At 40.6% G+C, this 23,873-nt stretch overlaps 1 protein-coding gene across 3 annotated transcripts in view; it reads left to right on the top strand.

Annotated features, from left to right (window-relative positions):
* The window catches only part of MEIS2 (Meis homeobox 2), a 174,903-nt gene that overhangs the window by 40,180 nt on the left and 110,850 nt on the right, over positions 1-23,873 (top strand). For all 3 annotated transcript variants that reach the window (XM_075103227.1, XM_075103229.1, XM_075103228.1), the window contains exon 8: positions 12,273-12,418. In XM_075103227.1, coding sequence (XP_074959328.1) covers positions 12,273-12,418 — 146 coding nt within the window. The remainder of the gene's footprint in view (positions 1-12,272; positions 12,419-23,873) is intronic.

The following is a 23,873-nucleotide window of genomic DNA, read 5'->3' on the forward strand; positions in this document are numbered from 1 at the left end:
TAATATTCACTTATCTAAGAGCCACCCCAAATTACTATCAAAAGGAATATTATGTATTACTTTTAAAGCAGTTTTCAATGAAAGCTGTGTTCTTTGCTCATTTGAGCACTTCTGAAAAACCCTTATTCCCTGAAGTTTGCTAAAGGTCACTTTCTGAGCCAATAACAGAAAAGAATATCTTGTGTTAGATAATGCTCCAACACAATTAGCATCTCAGTTCTTAGCTGCTGCATCATTCTCTGGTAAATTTTAAAAGCTGACATAGTAAAACACAGGTAAAAATACCTTGACTATAAAATTGCAAAGGGGGGGGTTGATGTTTTTGAGGCAAATCTTAATTGCTGAAATCCTATTTGCTTTTTTTGACTACTGAGCTCTCTCATTGGCATCATTTCACAGAATTTTTTAGATGAGGGGGAGAAGGAGAGAGGTGGAGGCACTGTGTGAAGGTTCTTCTAATGCATAACGCATTTAAGCACCGTAGTTCCCGGACTGATGCCGCTAACCAGCTGAGAAACAATTCCTGTGAACAGCCTTGCAGTAAGGAGTCAGAGATGACCATGTCTATGGTGATTCCCAGCTGGTGACAATTCTGTTGTTCTGGGTCAGCAGTGAATACCTCACTCAAATGGTGCAAAGTCAGCCAGTTCTTAATTTTTTTTATCTCCTCAAGAGTGCATTCAGTGACTTTATCACTGAGAAGAATGACTCCCCTGCCTGGTGTGATAGAGATCTGGAAATTTGCTGCATCAGCACGTTTAGCCCAGACCGCTACTTGATTGGTGGGGCTTAGATTTGATCTTATGGCATGCGTGTCAGTTCTCTAACTGGCTAGGTGAACAGCCTGTCCAGTGGGAAACTCAGTTCTACCCGTCTGAATGAAGAGAAGTCTTGTAACCTGCCAGGTTTTTCTTTTGAGTTTCCTGCGTATAGCCAACCCTACCTCCTCCGCAGCGGGGAGCCGGGTCATCGAAGTTCTCTGGCGCCCAGCTTGTGAGGTCCTTCCCTAGGAAGAGCTCGGGGACACAAACCAGCCTGGGAAGACTTTGTAGGCACTGCATATTTGTCTTTTGCAACACTTTCTGCTACAATGAAAGTCTCAAAATGAAATTACAGGGTTATGAACAGAAAAGCAAAGCGTCAGGTGTCAGAGTGGGGGTCTGTGCTTTTTAGTTTTGTGCTGTGAGCTTTTAGGCAAATAGTGTTATAACAAGTCAGTACCCTGTGGTTTTGCTATTTTGATGCTTCCTTATTTTCTAAACAAGTGAATGAAAATTTTTGTCAAACACTTTTCACCATGTTTCTATGAAATTATGCACTGCCCTGTCAATGGTCCAAATGGATGGTCCAGTGGATCCAGATGGATCACTTAAAGCACATCCAAAGCATCCTATTGGATTGTTTGGGTGCAGAGAGAGGCGGCCATGGCTTTCCCGTCTTTTTTGTTTGTTTTATGATATTATCCAGTTACTGGAAACAATCCAGTAGAACTGAAAAATGGGTGGAAATATATAATAAAATACCTTTTGGGTTGGTTTTTTTTTTTTGTCAACTAGTTGAAATTTTCTGACAAGAATACAGGTCTGTATGCTTGCTGCTTCTTCCAGTTGGAGGCATTTGGATATTCTTAACTGTACCTTCCCTCACGGCTAAAGCCAGACTCTAAGAAACTAGCAGGGACTAACTAGGGCCTTTGGCTCTTAAATGTTTGCTCTTACAATATCTACTGAACTTGAAAGACAAAACATTTCAGGCCTTTCCAGTAACCGCCTTTAAGCATCCAATATATATAGCAGATGAGGTACAGATGGTTTACGCTTTACCTTTACAAGGCTTCTTGGAGGAAAAGACTCCTGAAAAATGTTACCCTGAAAGTAAATACGGGCAGATCCAAAGCACCAGTGGGATTCGCACCAGTGGGAGCGAGCACCAGATTGAGCCCTTTGCTGTGAGCACCAAATAGCATACCACTTATAAAGAGTATTAGTTATGTTTCCAAATACCTAGCACGCTATATTTAAAGTATGGGCTTTAACTTAAACCTACAAGAGCAGACTGTCAGTGTTCCCACGTAACCCTTCACATTCTGGCATTTTCCAGACTGCCAGCCAAATGAACACTTTAGGAGGAGGTGCATATATATGTCTGCAGCACCCAGCGGGTTAATCCACCCTACTGTGCATAGGTGTTGGAGCTCTTATGGTATGTAAGACTTGCCAAGTTTGGAGTTGTTTTTGTATTTTTGTATTTTTTTTCTGGACTATGCATTCACAGCAAGCATCTTTTCTGATGCTGCTCAGGTGTTTGTGAATGCATATTGAGACAGTACTTTTACTTGTGTTTTATGTAACATACACATTTGTGTACATTTTATCACCTGGAAAAGCTTTTGTGGTTCATTTGGACACTTTTCTATCAAAACATCTTTTTTTTTTTTTTTTTTAAGCGTTCTGCCATCCTCCATTTTTTTTTTTGTAATGCATCTTCAAATAGACTAATGTGCATTTTGGACTTGTGGCTTAACAAATGTCCTTTTAATAACAGAAGCTTTTAACTTAGTATCTCTCAGGAATAAATGCCTGTTACATTTCTAGTCCTAACTTTTTTTTGGAACCAGTGGAAAAAAAAAATCGTATGAATGTGTACTTATATGCAATATTTCAGCTGGTGCTTTTTTAATAGCTAAATAACCCTGAGAAGAGAGGTTTCTAAAGTGGACAGTACATGGACTCTTGCTGTATTGGTGGGCGTAATTTTAAGGGACGTTTCCTGAACGAGCACGTTGTCTGCAGGACTTCAAACTGCAAGACGTTAAAATACCCTGCAGGTTATAAGTTTGTAATAGCTGAGAGGAAAACTGAGACGCTCTGATGGCTATTTTCCTTTTCAAAAAAAGAGCCATTTTTACTCTTAAAGAAACTACATTAATGATTTAATGAAGAAGAACAGTACAGGATGTTAGCCATCGTCTACTTTAAGTTCTCCACATTCTGCTATATATAAACAACTGCAAAATGTTAAATGTTAAATATTGATGAGATAGTATTGAACTTAATTACTTAACTTCAGCTGCAGGTAGAATTTTAATTGAACATGGCTATATGGCCCACATTTGGTACTATTCCGATGAAAAAAATAACAGGATAGCAAATAAGAAATGGTACTTAAAATATAACTTTTTAATGTATACTAACTTTTGTACAGAACTAAAAAAAGAAAATGATCTCGTAAAGATGATGTGCTTTAGGCAAAAAAAAAAAAAAAAAAAAGTTTTTTGTCTCCTGATTTCTTTAATGACTTGTTATTGTTGTCTCAGCTGTAGCCAAAGTCTGCAGCTGGTATTCTTAACAGAATTACTATGAGAATGCTAAAAATATTTCTCTAAAAATATATAAAAAGGCAATTTAAAAAGAACTCCATTTAGACTGCAGCACAAGGACATTTTGTGTGACAGCGTTTAGTAGGATGAAAAATTTAAACAGAATAACAGCTATTTACATTCACACTGCAAAGTAATTACCGAAGCAGACAAAATACCGAAACCTAATTTAACAGTGCTTTCCTTCAGCCTAGGTGCCAAAACCTGGGAGTAAACTTCCCAACGTGTGCTGAGGTGGGGAGGGGGAGGCACTGAAGTTAAAACCATGTGGAAACAAGTGCACTGAACACTTTTCCGGAGAGGTACAAAGTGAGTTTCACTTTTAAACAGAAGAGCATCATAAATCAGCATAAACCACCGGTTTTAATGAGTATATCTCCTCTGGAATTGTGCAGTGCTTGCAGTTCTGTGTGAACAAGACAAGGATCTGGTCTTACACTCCTTACTCAGGCAAAACTGCCACTGACATTAATGATAATTTCACTTGAATAGAACAAAGTGCTTGATGGCTGTTATGCCAGCATGAGGGGTGCGAGATTAGGATAAACGTGCAAAAAAGTACAACTTCAAATGGCTGTACCTTTGACTTCTCGAGCTAGCATTTCCTCCAACTACAAGGATCTTAATTATAACATTTGCTGGTTCAAAGATTAACATTTAACATTCTGGGAAAGACTTTCTGGACTTTAGTAACCTGATCAGTATGGTCTCCTTTTGGTCTCTGCCTCTTTCTGGTTCTTTGTATTGCAGGGGAGATGATAGTATCTGGCACATTCCTTGGATGACTTGAAGATAGCAGCCTTCTGTGTTTGGGGCTGAAAGATTGTGAACTCTTGTGTTAGCAGAAATGCCACACAGGGGAGGTGAATAGAACATTAAAGAAGCTTTAGCTTTAGGTACTGCAGCGCAAGCAGAGTTGAATTTGAGAGCTGGGACTGAAGTGGACATTTGTCCCTGCTTTCTTCCTTAATAAAATCTGAGTGTTAACCGTGGGTAAGGGCATTTGAGAGATCACTAAAAATGAATCATTGAGTGCCCAGAAGAGCTTTATTACGATATACTATGGAGAACTTTAGAATATACCATGTACTTTTTATGTGCTTTTTGGATGCATGTATGGGTTACTGTTACAGAAGTAAATTGTTTTGTTCTTTGCTGCAGAAGCAAAATAATTTGCCGAATTAAGACAACAAAATAAAAGTCATCAAAACCTGGATCTGTGTGATCCTTTCTGGCCCTGTGTTCCCATCTAATTTTCTTTTGCCCGGTGAAAGGCTATTGAGCAAAAAACCACAAGCTCCAACCAGCAACATTTGTTGTCCCTGTGTGTGTGTAATTAATTGTGAAAAACCCTGACACAAATATTAAATCGGGGGGGGGGGGGGGGGGGGGGGAAGCCCTCAGTGTAGAAATCCTGACTGGCCAAACTGGGTTTTAAAAAAATACTAAATTTGAAAAATCCCCAGACCGATATCGGATTCCAGGACTGAGTCCTTGTAGGTAGAGCCAAGAGAGATCTCTTGGTTCGGTTTGTTTGCCCCAGCAGCGATTAGATAGAAGGAGTTATTCTGCTCCTGAAGTTCTGCATGGATGTTGCTGCTGCCCAGTTAACCAGTGTGAAAATACCATGGAAAATAAATTATTAAGCTATACTGTTATTACTAACTTGCCAGCTCCAGAGAAACAAATGCAGTCACATTTACATATGTGTCCATCTGTCTGTTTTTACACTTTATGTCTTCAGCCAGTGGGTGAAATTGTTTTAATCCAAGCTGCAGCCTGATTTTTTTCGTGTTTTTTTTTTTTTTTTTTCTCCCCACCCTGCTGATATCTTTCTGTGTGTGTGTATGTTATTTGTAGACGGGCACGCATGTTCTTGACAGTAGCTAGTTCTTAATTGTCCTTTTAAGTAACCTAATCTATCTGGCCACGGTAGTTTTAACTGGAGTAAGCAGCAGAGTTCTCCATGGATAATTTTCGTTAGTTAGCAGATTGTTACCATCTCAATGTTGCTGAAATCCCTAATCTCAGGTCAGCGTGAAGCTGCAGTGGTTACAATCCTGTTGCCTGATGCAGTGTGAATGGAAGTGCTTTCTGTCAGAAACATGTGGTCTCTTCAGTGGAGAGCCTGCGTAAATCCTGTGTAAATAGAGGGAGGCTAACAAAGGATGAGCCCCTGCAGCTCAGAGCATTTGGAGCCATTTGGAGGCTGAATTTGCTAAATGCTGCTTATACCGCCTGAAAAGTTGAAGAGAAAGGAGCATAAAATCCCTTCTTTTTTCTCTTTCTGCTCCTACCCTGGGGGGAGGGAGTTAAGGGCCAGGGAAGCCTGAGGTAAGCCTATGAAGACTGTTTTTTCAGTGCTCTTTTGAGTGTGAAAAAGGTGGCATGGGTCACTGTCCCCTCTTTAATGTCGGAAAACCCACACAGTTAGTAAATGTTGCATGTAAACTAAAGCATTTCATCCCTTCGCCTGCACTCCACGGCAGTGGGCCATGAACTAGTCACTTGAAAATCACAGAAAAATTTCACTTCAACGTGTCTGGACAGTTTAGCACAGCAGGAACGTAAGAGAGATCAGTAATTAGCAGGTTGCTTTGCTGTTCCCCTTGTCTGCACGGGAACACTGTTTTTCACCTGATGTGAAAAAATGTTGGATTATAATGAACGAACCACAAACCTACTGGCTGCATAAAAGAGTTCAAAATTTAAACCGGTGTTCATTAGTTTTGTCTTTTAAAAGCTAGAAAAATATGTTGTTGGCTTTTGAGTATAATCTCTAATAATTCTCGATTCACCTCACGAATAAACAGGAGCTTTAAACACAGTCAATTAAGGGCACAAAAAGTCCCAGTCTTTTTTTTTTTCTTATTTTAGACAGGAAAGTAATAAAAAGGGAAATGCGAAACGTCACAGTTCTGAAAATAATTTCGAAAGATTTAAATCACCAATTTTACAGCACGCATGGCTGTAACAATAACATAGCTGGAATGTCATCCCTACCTCGAAGTAAATAATAAAATATTTGTAAATGCCTTTTTGAAAGTAAGAGAAATCAGTGATTGTAGAAAGGTGCCTATCCAGAAATACAAAAATGAACGCTTTTTGTTCTGTCTCTTGCTGTAAATACACTTTAGATACCAGATACCATGCAACTCTAAGCCTTTAGCACATATTGCCAGATGGCAATAGGGACTTGCCCTTGACTGACAAACTATGCTAAAATGTGCTTAGAACAAGTAGAATAGCTTTGTAGGTAAGGTCTGATAGTAGCTTAAGTTCTCTTCCTTTTCTTCCTGTTTGAATTTACTGTAGTTTTTAATGCCCGGGTTGTGTGACATTTGTACATGTCATCTTTACAGTATCAGCCTGGTGGAATCGCTGGGTTGTGTTCTGGAAAGCAAACGATCTTCCAAAAGAACAGCAGAGAGAAGGCCAGCTCTTCATCTCCTCCCTGCTGCTTGAAGGGCAAAAGAATAACATCTTCTGTAGTAAGAGAGGTGGTAGTGCTTTATGTCTCAAGTCTTCCCGTTCCTTCTAGTGCGCCAGTGTCCAACCTTCCCTTCTCTCTGAGATGCTCGCTGAAACATATGACAGAACACCATGAGACGTGCCTGGTGTCTCAGAGACGCAAAGGGGGAGGGAATGCCGGGGGTTGATTACAGCAGTTCACTTGAGGACACCCCACTCCAGGATGGGACAAATGGTGGCTGAGCATGCAGGTCAACCTAGGATGCCTGTGCCAGGCCTAAACAGCTTCTGATGGCACCTTTCCTCCTGCAGTCAAGCGATTCCGCAAAACCAGCACACGTGCTGGCAGAGCCCTGGTGACGACGGCACAGCTCTAAGCAGGGGTGTCCACTTGAACTGTTTGTGGTATTCAAAGTCCCAGGTTTGCCAGCCATAACCTATCCTAACTCAGTTTCCGTAGGCAGTAAGATGAGGTAGACAAGTTCTGCTTCTGTGGTGTGAGGAGACTAAGTCAACATCCAGGAACAGTGATCATTAAGAGGAGGAGGAAATAAACCCCACAGCCAGCATTTCATTCAAAGACCTGTGATCTGCTAAAGCTGTAAGGCTAGAAGTCTGAGGATTTTAACAGGATGGAACGGAGATAAGAAGTTCTCCTGAAGGGTCTTTGGTTCTGGAGCTGACCTTCCCTTTCTATTAGTCCTCCCTACAGCACAGACTGACTTGTTTTCAAACGGTATTCAAACACTTCTCTTTCCAGTTTTTTGGCAGTGGTAATTAACCAGATTTTTAAGATTTTTCTGTGGTGGTGATATGGATCATATTACTAAGCTGAACATCCTTATTAATAATGGTTTACAATACTTATGTGGCCAGATGGACACATGATAAGCACACGCACAAAAAAAATTGCAAATAGTGAATATAACATGCATGGAGATTCTCCTCTTTGTTTTGCATTTATATCTACATATTCTACTCCCTCAAAATGCTGGACTGAAAGATTGTAGAGTAGTTTACTTAAGATCAGCATAGTGCAATGCAGCCTTCCTTTACAGAATCTTTTAACATGGTTTTCATACTGCTTGCACTATTTTTAGAAAAATGGTGAAGTGGCTTGTCTTCCTCCCACCTTAGATAACCCTGCTCTTCTCTTCCTTTAACACAACAAACTATAAAGCTGTAAGGGACCCCTGATGGTGAAGAAACTCAAACACTGGGTCCTGAAATATATTTTGCCAGAAATCACTTTTCTTACTACTCTGCTTGTTATGATGGTAATAGAAACTATTTCAACAGTTTGAATCTGGGCGGTTACCAGGCTTCTGTGCTTTGGCCTGGACTGGGTTATCTTTTTCAATTGTTTTGCATAGATTGGGAATCTGTTATTCATCCTGTTCACAAATGGTGAAAAGACTAGATGAGCAGTTTCCAAGCAGCACTTGCTTCTTCTCTTTCTGGATCTTTACTCTGCCAGGAACACAAAGTTGTTGAGATGATACTGATAGCGTGGAGGACTGTCAAAGGGCAATTCATTGATACAATAAGGTCGAGATGGCCTTCTGTAGGACTGGATTATGTTTCCCAAAGAGTGCTGTATGAACACTGGGGTCAGCAAACTAGTCTGTCCAAGGAAAACTGTTTGCAGCAAGTTAAGTTTGAAATTATGGTGCAACGGAAACTCTGCTCTGACTACTTATTCAGTATTTTTAAAATAAGAGGCAGTGTCCTTTGCTTTCAACGCAAAATAATTTATCTTACAGGAAGAAACCCTCATGCTAAGAGTGTCTGCACACAGAGCTAGCATGGAAGCTTAACTTCACATTGTGTAAAGACGACTTCCATCTTTAGCCTCTTCCACAAACCCTTCCCCTACAAAAGAAGGTCTCTAAGGAACCCAGTGCGGGTCATTTTGCAAAGTTTCTTGTAAAGTCTCTCCATCTTTCATAGGGGTTATTGAGACTATTGATACAATCTTAAACAAGCTGGGTAATATGCCTAATTCTCTACTGGCTTGAATCCTGCGTAGTCATTGACATCTCCACAAAGACAGTGCCATTTAAGAATTCTCCACTTTCCTAGAATGGCCATAGGGTTTTGCAATCACTTGTACTCTTTGCACAGGAATAAATGAGTGAACAGCGTGCAAAGCAGGAGAGAGTCACCTTCATTTCTTTGCTGCTGTGTGAAAGAGAGAGTCCGTGGGCCAAAATCCAGCCTTAATTTCCCCACTAGAATATTGGGATAACTATGCTTATATAATTGCAATTTCCATACAAGTTAGGACTTGACTCTACTCTTCTCTCAAATTACCATCCAAATCAGGATATGAACTACTCACGTACGAATCACTTGTAATGATGGTTTAAATGATTTAAATTTGGATTCCTTCATACAGCAGTAAAAAGTATACTCAATCCAGTCTTCAGCAGAGTGACTTTCATGACTTTCATATCTGTTCATTTCATTTCACTTTTGAGAATTTCTTTTTCTTCATTTAAAGTAACTCATACTTATTTGGGTATGGAAGACTGGGATCAGGCCCTCCATATCCAAGTAAATCAGTCCATCTTGGAAAAGTCAGTTATGGGCTACTTCTGTCGTCCCTTGCCACTAGAAACCATATCCACTAATGTGAGTAGTTGTAGTGCTATTAAAGATGTGACAATACAGCTGAACAGGATAGGGCCTCTAGATCACCAGGAGCAACAAATCTTGCTCTATTCATCTTCTGGGGTCATTTGGAGGTACAATATTTAGATTTCCTTTCATGAGGTTATGGAACAGATTAGGGAAGCACTGACTCTTACCATTTCAGCTGCTGATTGGGGTGGGAAGGCAGTGGAAGCTTTAGCTGAACTTTCATCTCAGGGACTGCTATTAGCTTTTTAAAACCCAGATATTAACAACCTCTCCTAAAGGTCTAAACACTGATTTACCATGTAGGTGACTCGTGCTGAAGATGCTTACAAACAGGAGAGTATGTATAGGCTGAGAAACAGGAATTTGCCCATACAGAGAGTGAACCGGTGCTTCTGTGGTGCAAAAGGATAGCGCAGAGTAGAAGTTTTACAGCTCTACGCATCCTGTGCGTACGCACGTAGCTTTTACATAAAGAGACAAGGATATCTTTATCTGCACGACAGACAGACAAACAGACTGACTGACTTCAAACTTGCACTTTCAGTAGGGATTTTTTTCCCCCCATCTCCGGGTACTGCTTTTCAAAATTGCCTGAGGCTACAGTACAGCACCTCAGATCCCCAAGGCCCATTGCCTGGCTCCTAATAGCCACTCTCCATCTGTGTCACATGAACAGCTGATGAGATAGCTCCAGTGTCTGTATTTTGGAGAGCATATCCACCCAGGTTAAAATGCTGGGGTTGCCAAGGAGCAGTCAGAAGCCATTAGTGTTTGTGAGAATTTGCCTTGCAGCAGTTCCTTGGCATAGTGGAAAGTGTGTGTGTGTGTGTGTGTGAGAGAGAGAGAGAGGGAGGGAGAGGAATATATGGGGGACGAAAGCAACAGAAAGGAGTGCTTTCTAAATAACCAACATCTTGCAAAAGTGAACAGTTGGTTACAGTGTTTAGGGCTTCCATAATCTCTTCGATTAGTTTGCTGTGGTTCGACTCTCCTTTCCCTATTGTTAACAGAAACAAACGAAAAAAAAAATAAAAAAGAAAAAGAAAAGGAGCATGAGAAAGAGAGCAGCGACTTCAGGGTCTTGCTCTGGTGTTTGGGCAGATGGAAAGGAGCTGCTCTGCCTTGGGGCAGGGTGGTTGTAATGAAGTGGCCTGTCAGTCTGTAAATAGTGAGGGTCATCTCTTCCATGTGATGGAGGGTATCACATTGCAGTGAAAATGGAAATGTCAATAAAATTAATCTGCCAGCTCTTTGCTGTGGCTTTTTCTGTCTCTCCGGTCCAAAAGGGTTGGTTTTTCAGAGGGGAAGCAGCAGAAGAAGGGTGATCTGGCACAGGAGAGAATATGGAGCTGAAATGCAAGTTTTGAAGCAAATGGACTGTATGTAGCAGCAACGTATTTCGTTTAGTAGCACTAGAGAGCTAGACAAGGCTATAGGAATTAGCTCGTGAATCTATAGCATTCCTCAGGAAGCTATGGAGCGTCTAGCTCAGGCTACATTGAGCACAGAGTTTATTGTTTTAGGCTTTCTTGGACAAGGTTTTTACTTAGCATGGGATTTATGGCATTTACTGCTAATGAATGTCTATTCTTAAATTACAAAAACCACCGTCTCAGCACAATTCCCAGATGTCCTTCCAGGACCTCGGCTTCTTAAACACCAGCAGGGAGCATAAACTCTCCACTTCTCTGTTTTCCTCTTTCGTGTGGCTCCGGGCTAATGATGTGTAAGGAAAACACAGCAATCTATAAAGTCTCAGTGCTGTCCCAGTATTCTTCATTTATTTTGCATTTGATTATGCCACAAGTCGGATCTTGTTTCTTTCCTTTTTTTAAAGTTATTAGTTCAAATATTAATGTAGGAATATGGCATATATTGCTGCTCTTGATTGATGCCTTCCCAAAAACAGGAAGACGTGCTCGTATGAATTTTAAGAAAGTAGGGGTCCTGCAATGCCTTGCCAGAAGAGTTTTTCAGATACATAATTTAGATGCCCTCCAGGCAGGCTTTCAAGGCATTTTTGCTGGAGGGCAAGAAAAAATAACTATGACTGTTAAAAGTAAATGATTTTTGCTAATGCACAATTAATGCCAGGGAAAAGCACAGAAGAGAAAGATGTTGATGGAAAGTTCTGATTAAGTGAGAGCTCTACCTTGATGTGCATCTTTTTTTTTTTTTTTTTAATGATAATAATCACTGATGCAGAGATGTAGAAGTTTTCATGTCATGCAAATGCTATATGCAGGGTCATACTAGGTGTACGTGTTTGTGCGTGCGTCTTGTATGTGTGTTGGGAGGTGATGGTTACGGGGAGGGGCTCATCTGACAGTGTGTTATGTGCACTGAACGGTGACATGGTTACTGCCACCTCTGCAGAGGGCCTCGAATATATAGACTACAGAACATTTAACTTGATTACTTATAGTACGTATTCAGAATGGTTGTAGGGATGCATTTACAGTGAATGGGTTTTCTTGTGGCAGGTTTTCCCACATTGAATCCCATAATTGACAAAGAGCTATTGCACTATGTCAAGCACACAATTATAATTGAATTAATGATATATGCATGTGTGAAATGCAGAATTAGTATTTGGAGAGACATGGTTTCTAATTTTTACATATTTGTATCAGCACTTGTATATCATGAGAAACTGTATGTGCCTGATCTAGCAAATCAAAATAAAACTGTGGTATTGTCTTGGTAATTAATGATACTTTCTGGCTTCTATGTTTTGTTCATTAAATGTCTCCTCCTTCCTGATTTCTCTTTGTTGTAGGAGATGGTTTAGACAACAGTGTAGCCTCACCTGGTACAGGGGATGATGATGACCCAGACAAGGACAAAAAGCGTCAGAAGAAAAGAGGCATTTTCCCCAAAGTAGCAACAAATATCATGAGAGCGTGGCTTTTCCAGCATCTCACAGTAAGTGGTGCCCAAAACCAAAATAGATTTCTATTCATGTGCCTAATGAGGTTTATTCATCGTTATTAGAAATCAATTGTCCCCATAATTTTTGGACGATTATTAGGGCTCAATGATTGGTGCCTTTTTTCCCCCGTTGTTTTTTTTTTTTTCTTGGCTCTTGGAATCATGACAAATCTGAAAGAAATTTATCTATGTATGGACGTATATATATACACACATACACGCCTATAGAGAGAGAAAGTACAAAGCCTTAGCATGGAACAACACTTACATATAAAGTAACTCTGAACTTTTCAAAACGTTCCTAAGGACAAAAAAGGGGGTTTCTTTCTTTAGCATATATAAAGCTCTACTTTCTGGATTCTTTATTGCTGGCCTCTGTTTGCACAAACTTCATATGTATGTGGGGGAAGAGAAAGCCCCAGTCAGTATGTGCTGACATACACTGTGGATGTCAGAGAAGTCAAAGCAGAAGCTTGTGAAGTTGTCATTGTTACTTTTTGTGAGAAATATGCAGTTGCATAACAGAGAGAATAAGCACCTTTAGAGCTTCTCTTCAAGTCCTTTATGTTAAAAGCTAACGATATCCGCATTTGGGGGAGAGAGATTAAATATGGGGAAAAGCAATGCTTTCCATGGGCTATCTTTATCCTCCTGCTTGCAATTGGTTTTATGTGTCGGTGTTCTGTTGACTGTTATGGCTTCACTTAGGCTTCAAAACACGGTTCCACAGAAAACTTAGTAACACTCTTTGTAGTTTACTTCATGTGGGAAATAATAGAAACTGGTAAAATTATCAATTGATTTTCTTCTTCCTATCACTGTAAAATTGTTTCTCACTTGATAGGGCTTAAAATGCTAACTGTTATTAACTACCTCGCCTACCAAAGTTTTATAAATTTCCACAGTAGCTGATGTTGGTTACAGTGTAATAATTTCAGGACAAGGTACCCGATTTATTTATGATAGGGACTATCGAACTGCTCTGCTAGAAGCACAGCTAAAGGGGGGAGAGATAGATCCACATTTCTAAACCATCATTTTGATGTAAGGACATTAGTAGCAAACTAAGGTGCATTGATCTGGCCTGTGGGGTCAGGATTAGCTGGAATAGCCAGTGTCTCTGCTGGAGTAGTGGTTATTCCTGCCTCCCAGCTATGGCCATTTCAAAGGTCAGGTGCCCTGTACCCACTTGGCTCAGAGGAATTAGACAGAACATGAGTCTCTGGGCTGATTACTTAACCAAAGACAAAATAATGAGTCCTAAGCAAATACTGACTAATTGAAAGGGCTGTAAATCCATTACATATTGGTCAGGGATAATCAGGAGTATTTAATCACTTTTATCTATTCAGGAGCACTGAAGCTGCAACAGCAAAGCCCTGAACCTTGCCATGTGCTTATTATTCTCATCATTATCAAAATTACTTCACAGCTGTTCTTTGCTACATCACCTCAGCTGGAGATTTACTAACCTGTAAAATGTTTTTAATTTGGAAGTCGAGTGAGTGTGAGTGGAGGGTTTTTCATTTAGCTGTAGGGTATCTTTAGAGGAGTAGTACAGGCAGACAGCAAAAAGAAGGGCCACAAATAAACCAGTTTGTTTTGTATACGTCTCTGTGTTAACTCCATTTCCTGTTATGAAATTTGTGATGTCTTGTTTTTTTCTCCCTGCCTTCCCTTCTCACGTGCTCCTTGAAAGCATTTGACACATGCTTATTAAACAGTCAACTGCCTCTTGCTTCTCTTGAGGAAAGTCCTCCTGGCTTTTTGAAATCCCTTTTCCTTGTTTCTATCCTCTCCCTCCTGACCCTCTCCATCCTGCATGAATTGAGGAAATTTGCCATCACTGCTGAGGATGGCCTCGCAAAAATCAAATTAAATGAACACAAAAAAGCCCCAAACCTTTTACCGTCCAAGCTTTAATGAGTTTGCAGGTGTTGAAAGATTTACTGTGCTGTAATTCTCAGACCTGCAAACTGATAATGGAGACCCCTGACCAGTGCAATGTAAATTCAGAAAGATTCTTGCCATAAACACATGCAGGGAAGGAAGAGAACTCCTTTCTTTTAAAGATCTTGCACTTTTTCTCAAATTAGCTTGTCCATTCAAAGTGCAACACTGGCTGAGCCAGAACAGGGGAATCTGTGATGTACAATTTTATTGTTTCAAGTAAATATCTTTACAATGGCAGTCCATGATTCAATGTACATTCCTTCATTACTACTCTAACCTTATTTCAAATTGGTTTGTTCCTTCTTTGTGCTGTATGACCTGTTCTTGTATTACAATAATCCCCTGATGTACCCTTTTTTCTTTCTCTTTTTTTTTTTTTTTAAAGAAACTAATTGAATTATCTCATTATTTTAATTTGTTAAGCAAATGTATTTTACATCTCAGGATGTGTTCTTAAAGAAGGAGCTGCTTAGGCTTTGCCCCCTGAATGGGCCATTGGTACATTTTGACATTCATGCATTCATTAAGGAGAGGAACATAAAAGAGCTCTGGCTGTATTTTTTTCAAACACCCAACCAGCATGGAGCAACTTTTCCATAAGCCACAGGGGTCTCTCTACATATGTTCTCAACTGCAAGCCATTGTCACCTATTCTGAATACCTCAAAAGGACAAATAAAATACTAAAGACCAACTGTAGCAATTGTTAGCTGTTAGTCTCAATATGACAAAAATCATTAACCTCTGGTTTCCCTGGAAGGAGAGGCAGTGGCGGTCCATCTCTTATGGCATGGAGTAAACTTGAAATTCCTTTAGGCTGTCAAATTCAAAGGCAGTAACTCAGTTCTGACTAGTTGTGATTACTTACGATTTTAAATGAAATGCTATTTTTTCCTTTATTCAATCAGTTTGCAAACTCCTAAGGTAGCTGCTTTTAAAAAATGAATCGCCTAAGTGGCCTTTTTGAAGGGACAGGCACTTGAACTCTGATGTGGAATGAATGTATCTGACAGGCTGTGTCTTTCAAAACAATTTCTAACCCCTATCACAGCTTCCATTTTGCAGTAACTTTAATTATATTTGAAACAGGATACGCATGCATGTTTTTATTGTTGTAAATCAAATGCAAGGAATAGGAGCTTCTGTCCTGTTCTCATTCACTTTCTGAGCTCTGTCTTACATTTGGAATTACAACGGTACCGGAAGATGAAAGATCTGAGGATGAATTGGTTGGAAATGTGTGTGCTTTTTCTGGATAATATCCAGTGTTTAAGAAAGTAGAGGAAATCCTAGTCTAGTAGTATAAGCTTTTCAATAGTACATAAAGATTACGACATCACAAAGGTAAACCTGACATTAAGGCTGTTTTTATTTGAGTTCAAAGGTGGTTAAAGAAAAGAAACAGCAAGAAATCTGACCCAAGCCGTGAGTTTATTCATAGCTTTGGAAGACTCCTTTTCCTCTATGCCAAGGAGTCCTTAGTACACTCAATTAGCCTCTCAGACATCTCTGCTTTCCTCCCTCAAGTGCTCCCCTATTTGCCCTGCAAAGAACATATTTGATCACAGAGTGAAAACAGGAAGTGCTCAAATGTATAGACACCTCTAGCTTACACCCGTGTTGAGATTAGGGTTTCTTACCAGCAACTATACAGAGCTGGCCCCCCTCCTCCCATGCCCTTTTGAAGGATGGGGGGACCTTTAAAATGTATGTACATAACCAGAAGAGAGCAAAGTTATAAAGGAAGTAATTATACCGTTCTATGGACTTGTACCTCAGGTAGTTCATCCCTTTCTGCAGCACAGTGTATCAAGGACTACACTTGTGCTACATTCAACATCTTTTCCCCTTCTTTTACGGAGCCAGTACAACAGAGGTACATTTATTCTTTGACACTTACCTGGAGTGATGCCCTTTGCTAAAGTCCTAGTTTGGCTGGTACCTGTTACGGTCTGTAAGAAGATGTAGATCCTAACTGAAAGTACCGGATATACCAGTGCTAGCCTGCAAACTGAACCTTTTTTATGACAGTGCCAGATTCCCAGCTGATGGTATTTGGGCGCCCCCGAAGTCAGTGGAGTCAACCTGTTTTTTTTCCTTTTTTTCCTGGCTGAAGTTCTGTCTCCTAACATTTGTTTGAACACTGTCATTTTAGCCTAATTTCCACAATCTTCTGGCTGAAAATCTTGCTTGCCACACAGTCTCTTGTAGAGTAGATTCTGGTTTCATCTGCGTTGGTGTCAGGCTAGAGTAAGATCTCCTGGAAAGTGTGAAAAATCAACCAGCCACAGCTTTTGTACTTACCTGAATTAATTTTCTTAACTTGCCGTATTCAGGTGGCTAGGTTGGATAATATGAATAGTCTTACCGAAACAGATTTTTTTTTTCTGTTTTTTTTTTTTTTTGGGGGGGTTTATCTGAGAATATAACGTCTCTCTATTATATTTTGATGAAAGGCTTACCAAGCCTTTTATGCAGGACAGCTATTTTATTTATTAATTAGATTTGATTCTAGAGACGAATATCATCAACCAAAGCCAATCTTGGAGCAAGCTTTCATAACAGTCGAAACCAGCCCACCTTCATAAATATCTCCTCCCATACAATTTTAGGAATAACACATAAAGGACCGTTAGGAACATAGCTGGCTATTGCACTCCGCACTGGACGGCTTACTTTCATATCAAACAGCAGAAGAACAGCTTTTCTTAGAGTCCTGATCCAGGAGAACCATCCTTCATGTTGTTTTTGCTGTACTTTAAAAAAGCAAAACCAAAACTGAAAATACAAGAAACCTTTGTCTAGTTAAAACGGTGACAAGTAGGCTGGGAGACACAAGAAAATACAACAATGTGAAGACATTCTGGTGAATTTTAGTGCTTGTGTTGGACCGCGTTGTGATGTGCCAGACACTCCCTGGGTATGCCGAGGAGATGGACTGTCCTCTCATTCTCCTGTAAAACGACCTGCCTGTGCGTTTGCATGTCATTTCCACCTCAGTGCACCACGTAGTCAGAGGGTTGGAGGAGCCTAAGGTACGGTTTTATTCCAGGTCTGCTTTTTAGGCAGGGCTGACCGTGTGCTGAGTTTGCAGCCAGGTAATAGATTGCCTGCTGGTGTAGGACAGACCTCTCGGACTGTACAAACACTGCCCAGTTGGAAGCACGTACTGCAAAGTAATATTGCGCTCATTTTTCAGCTGGGTAAACTTTGTGAGGAGAGGTTAAATGATTTTGCCCTAGTGCTAAAGAAAAATCAGTATTTGAAAGCTAAACTCCCATGACCTGTGGCCTTGTGGTCCTCAAGGTGTTGGAGCTGTGTGTCTTTGTACCCCGAAGTTGCTCTGGTCACTCACCAGAAGAGCTGGCAGCTGCTGTGAGCATTTGTTTTTATTGCTGGAGGTAGCGTAGCCCTGCCTAATGTCACCGGCATCCCCGTCCTGTCCCGCCTGCCTGTGCTACGGCGTCGCCAGCCTGGACAGAATGACACTGGAAATCCCTCCCAAAACACCACTTCTGATCCCAGGCCGAAAGGTTTCGTCCTCCGAGTGCCGCTAGTCCTTGGCCACGAAATCACTCCCAAAGATTTAGCAAGAGACTGAACATTCATATACCTTTTAAACACCACAATCTTAAAATAAAAGAGCTGAAATGGGGTGGGGGTGGGGCTTTGTTTGTTTTAAAAATGGAATCTGAGATTAGATCTGACATTTCTACATCCACCCCCTACAGAAGAGGGAACCCGGGGTCATGGGGTGTGTGGGCCTCAAAAGCTAGCTTTGTCTGGGAGTGGTTAATCTAATCATTGTTACATAGACATCTGTTATTTCTTCTGAAAAATTGATGCTTTTGTGACACAATGATCCATCTATTTAGTACAACAGCCTAAGTAATTAAATTAAAAAAAGAATATTTTTGCGGGAGCGTGTATTATAAAACTGCCATATCTCCTTGTACCAGCGAAAAGGCTGGGGAGTGGGAGGGGGGAGAGCGAGCGGGAGAGGAGAGCTTTAAGCCCCGCATTGTTTTCTGCTAGCTGGAGGAAAACATCTGTGAATTGTTTGAACTGAACCTTAGCAGGGACTGTCTGAATCTGTGTCATCTCTGTTTAATTTCAGGAAATGATGTCACAGCGCATTAAATAACAATGCTGCGTGATTTATTTTTACTTGTACATGCTGTCCTAAGCATTTCAGTTACATGGCAGTGTTTCTAATTAAGTGCAAGCTTTCAGTTTTAAAAAATATACTCAGTAATGCTTTTTTTTTTTTTTTTTTGGGTGTGGGTATGGGGAGGCTGGGTATTTTAGGGGGTCACCAAGGTTCAGGGCTGTTGGAGGGCTCCGGGCCCATTTGTCATGTGCTTATTTGTAGTTGGGACTGGATGTCAGTGCTCTCGTCACCCATGGCAACCTCCAGGACTGTGGGTTTGTTACAAAGCCTGTCTGGGGGAGAAAAAAACCCTAAATATTCCGAACCGATCTGTCAAAAGACCTATTAGATAGTTATAGCCAGGCCTGCGTACTGTAGCTTCTGCCTCGATCAAACTTTCTGCACTCCCCCTTCTTCTGCAGAAGAATAGAGGACATAAGTCAATTCTGCCTGCCATCTGTCGCCTCTCTCCCGGCTCCTCAAATTAAAGAGACAGTCCGAAATTTAAATAATTGGATACAATCGCAGAAAGCCCGCCTGAAAATTATTATATGTGCATTCAGGGTGTTTTTTTGACTTCTCGTTTTATTTTGAAGGGGCGATCTTTATTGTACTTCTTTGGAGATCAAAATATGTTGTGTGTTTCAGCTTCAAAAATAGCATTCTGAGAAATACTGGATTTACAATGTCACCGAGTTGTTATCTAATAAGATTCCAAGTTATATATAGGGTGAAAGTCACACACACGCATACACACACTCCCCAAACAATCCCCAAATTACAAATCCTGCAAGGGACGAGCAAATGCCACATACCACTGTTCCCCTCCAGCTCTCCCTTCCCCTTCATCCCCTTTCCCTCTGTGAATCCCTGGCAGACTGAGGGGCTGCAGCAAAGTCCTTTCACAACACTACCAGGGCGATTTAGGCTCTCGATCCTACCTAATGGTCCTTTTCCAGGCGTGCTGTAATAGTTTTTCACACTACCCTGCCTGATGTTATCTAGTTATGCTTTACCTTTGCCTCTTGTTTTTATTTTTCCCTCCACCCTGCCTGTTTTTGCCTCCTCCTCTGCCTCATCAACAGGCAACACAATGTGTCAGGACTGCAGCGAGGTGAATTTCATTCATGTGGCATATGAGGTCAGCCACGGCCAAACCATCAGATAACGTGGCTAGATGTTACTTCCCAACTTAATATGTTACCTGCCATTTTCAAACCGGGAATTGCTGAGAACAGAGTGTAATGAAAAACATGTGCATGATTTTAGTTGAGGCTTGATTAAAAAGCCTCGACTGAGCAAGCTGAATGTGGCCTGGCAAAAGATAGCATCAGCCACCGGTGTTTTCTGGTTGTTATTGTCAGATTACAAAGCTTTGCAGAGTCAGTATAGGAATTAAGTGAAAAGAAAAGAAGAAAGAATACCAAAGTCCAAGTAATGAATTCCTTAAAGTAATTGAAACAAGGAAGTAGTAGTGACAAGAATTAATTTATATGGAGTCGTGGCTTCGACGATCGCAAGGTAAAAGGGGACTTAACTAAAGCATATGCAAATAAAAAGCGTTTTAACACTCCAAGAGCATTGCACTAATAAATGTTGTGCACTGCAGCCTTTGAAAATCAAGATCACAGTCAAATAGAGGTGAGAATTCTTGAGTGTCTTCAAGTTCCACTTCCTAAAACAGCTGTCATCAGAAAACTCATAGTTCCTCCCTTTCTCTATAGTGTGTGCACACGAGTATAGGTATATATAAAATGTATTTTTAGGGAAAAAGCGATTACTGTTGTTCGTGCAAAGTGCTACTGCCTTTCAGTTTTGCCTCAGGACACGTTTTTTTAAGACCTTCCTTTCAAGATCTATGAGCAGAGTAATTGGTTTCAACGAAGTTTTCTGTAAAATTAGAGTTATACTGGGGAAAAAAAAAAGCATGTTTCTGCCAACACAGAACTGCTAAGAAGCGGAGATGTCAATTCTTATTGTTGTCTAATGAAGAGAGTAGTTTATGGCAGACAGTATTACTTGTGGTGTTGTGGAGTTTGCCTTGAGTTAAGATACTTAGAATACCATGCATTACATATTTTAGAGTTGATTGGCAGCAGTTGTTTGTAGTATCCAAAGCAATCATTGGCATCTTTAAAGATTTATTATTGTCTTTAAACATAATGGCAATACAGTTTTCATGCTTTTACATTTGCTATTTTTATTTTTAACTGCTAGCCCCAAATCTGCCAGAACTAATTTTGGTTGTTTTGTCTAATACTGGATGATAGGTTGTCAACTCACTGCATAATGCCGTAAAGATTTTTCTAAATCTTGGTTTTACCTTTTTACGATGACAGTTTAAAACTTATATTTTATTTGTAGCAGTCGACTACTTCTGACCATAAAATCTTTAACATCTCATGGCATGTTCTTACAATCTCAGCACAATGAATCAGAGTAGCCAGGTAAACAGCAGCAAATATTTTAGTGTAGTGTTTAAAAAGAACACGCATATATTAGTTTGTTTAATGTTACAGAAATTCGTTTATCATCTGGATCAAGAGTTTATTTGGTCTGAGGTACGTTTCAAAGTGGCAGCTTGATATTCTGAAGTGGATATACTGTGGAAATACTGTCTGACTAAACTGCATAGCAATGGGAAAGCTCGTGTTCACTTTCTTAATGTATACTAGGTATATAAAAGGAGTAGGTTTTTGTAGGATCATGGCCTAGCCTAGCCTACTTTGAAGCTTGTTATGCCAAATTAAAAAAAAACCCAAAGACAATGTAAGCTTCATTGTTAGTTGATATTCTGTGAACGTGCATGGATCTTTATAAAAGTGGTTCTCTTTCCTCCCAGGTAAGGTAAAAAATGCAGGTTTAATTTCTCTGTGTTCAAATATTTGCAGATAATTCACAGATTAGTGCCTAACTCTCAGTTACTCTCAGTTACTGAGTACCTCTCAGTTCTGCTTCCATTAATTCCAGTGGAACTCTGATCCCTTTGAAAAAGCCAGGCAAAATGAAGCAGTGAAATCATAACAGGAGACAGACAGACAGACAAACAAAATTTTGTGTCTTAATAAGCGTTAAAAACTTTAGCTACTTCGTCCACAGATTATACTTAACAAGTCTTTCAAGGATCCCCTGTTTTATGATAGACAAATTTCTTGAGTACTCAGCTCTGTCACATTCTGTTGCGGCTGAAGCTTTACTGCTGTCCCCAGGATGCTTTAGCACGAGTGAGCATGGGGAGATTTCAGTTCTGTTTCTAGCTGTCACCATGGCAAGACACCGTGCCTCTGTTTCCCTGTTTATGCAGTTTGGCGTAATGGTGGTGGCTGTTTTTCAGAGTGCTTTTGATAATTACGGATTAAAAACTCCGCGTGAGACCTGTGTCTTATACTTAGCATCAGCTGAATTAGAGGCCTGCACTTCTGTTGTGGTTTTACCCTGCTGCTGAACTAGCATGACAGTCACGCAATGCTTGTGCAAATACTTGAACTTCTGCAGACTTTGAAAGTTCAGGATGATTTTCCCTTTACGAGGGAGCATTTAGTATAAAATTAAGAGTGTTTTGTGCTTTCTGGTCCACACTGAAGACGACAGCATTTGATTGCTGCAGGGTACTTTAGCTCAAGTGGCTCAGGCTTGGGTATGTTTTGTTTGTCAGATCCCTTCCTTGCTGGCGACCTGAAGTGGTGATTATTGCATGCAAATGATATCCAATGTCTCTCCCAGAAAGCAGCAAGCGAAAGAACCTTGGGCATCAACTGCTGACCCAGGGGCAGTAAAGAGACTGCAATGGTATTAACAAATGCACCTTTGTACTTCAAGAAGTCACTAGTGGCTATTCCCCTCCTCAACAGCCCAGGGAGTTTCCTGACATAAAATAAGATTTTGGCAGCTTTCCAGCCAGTCCTGATCCTTCTGCTGCCTCTTTTGATTCATCCAGGTGCTTCCCACTTGTGCATCCCACTTGTGCTTGAACGAAGAAATGGGAAGCAGGAGGGTGACCTGAAGTGAAGAGTAAGGGACAGAAAGGCTACTGCGAAGTCCCTAATTCATGCCGGGAAGCTCCCTGCCTCCTGAGGAGCACCTACAGACAGCTGGCAGCTCTTTTGATAGTCCACAAATGGACCATTCAGGGATATAGAATGTGAATAGTAAGAAAGGTCATGATACGTGTGATAGCGATAGGAATAAGGAGCATTATGTGGTCAAAAAAGTCACGCGTGTATTCTGGGGAATCAGCAAAGGAATGGTGCATAGGAATGAGTAGGTGCATAGGAATGGTGGCACTCATAAACTGCAAGGAAATTTGGGTAATCTGAGGGATCACTTCAAAATCTAAATATGTAAAGGGTGCCTGAATTTCAACTGTAAAGGGATACTCTGATGACCTCTTTCAGATATAAAGTAGGAAATAAAATGGAAACACATGTGAAAACAGGTTAATTGTTGTGAACAACAAAACAGGGGAAAAAAAAATGTGATTTACTTCTCCCTTCTACCTTCCTTTACTGTTTTGGCAGGCCGTTCCAAAAGTTGTGCTACTTTGTCTGCCTCTTTTCAATTCTGTTTCTTCTGTTTCCACGTGGACTCTCTACTGCAGGAACTAACATCTCTTAGGAAAGAGGGGTGCTTCCTGAGTTTGTATGAACCTCTCTGTGGATGGTGGGATGAGCTGCAGCGTTTTAGGAAAATCCTGAGAAGCCCACGTTGTTCCACATATTATGCCTACTTATATCTCAATTTTAAATGGCCTACTTTGTATGCGTCTGTTGTATGGTGGCCATTAAACGTGAAGCAAACACTTCTCAGACCAGAAAAATCCCACTACTCAGTGCATATCTACCCTGGGCATTTGCAGACAATTCACTGCTATAATTAATCTTAGCTGTCCTGGCTCTGTGAAACCTGAACTTATATCCCACAGTGCTCTTGGATGCAAACAAACTTCAGAGAAAAAAGGGTCTTGCCTCTTTCCTTCTCTTTTCTTCCCCAAATGCTGTCCATTTAGAGAGCAATAATGCTCGCAAAGGACGTTAAATCCCGCTATGAACCCGTGCAAAACTTTATGGGCAGCGGGAAAATAAAATGTCTACAAACAAACAAGACTCTGGTGTTTTGCCAGCACGGGTACAAATAAACGTAACCCTAGAACTGTTAAAATATCCTGAGTTTAGCTCCTGGGATCTGAATCCTACTCAAAGCCCCAGCTGAAAATATGTGATACTGCACTCTCCAGCTTGGTAATGCTGTAACATGCTCTACCGCCTCCCGAACAAGCACTGCAGCAAACTTCTTGCTGAGATTGAAAACTCTTTCAGACAAGGCCTGGGGGCTCATGAGCTTTCTACTC

Source organism: Phalacrocorax aristotelis, chromosome 9, assembly GCF_949628215.1.
Source record: "Phalacrocorax aristotelis chromosome 9, bGulAri2.1, whole genome shotgun sequence".
NCBI lineage: Eukaryota > Metazoa > Chordata > Aves > Suliformes > Phalacrocoracidae > Phalacrocorax > Phalacrocorax aristotelis.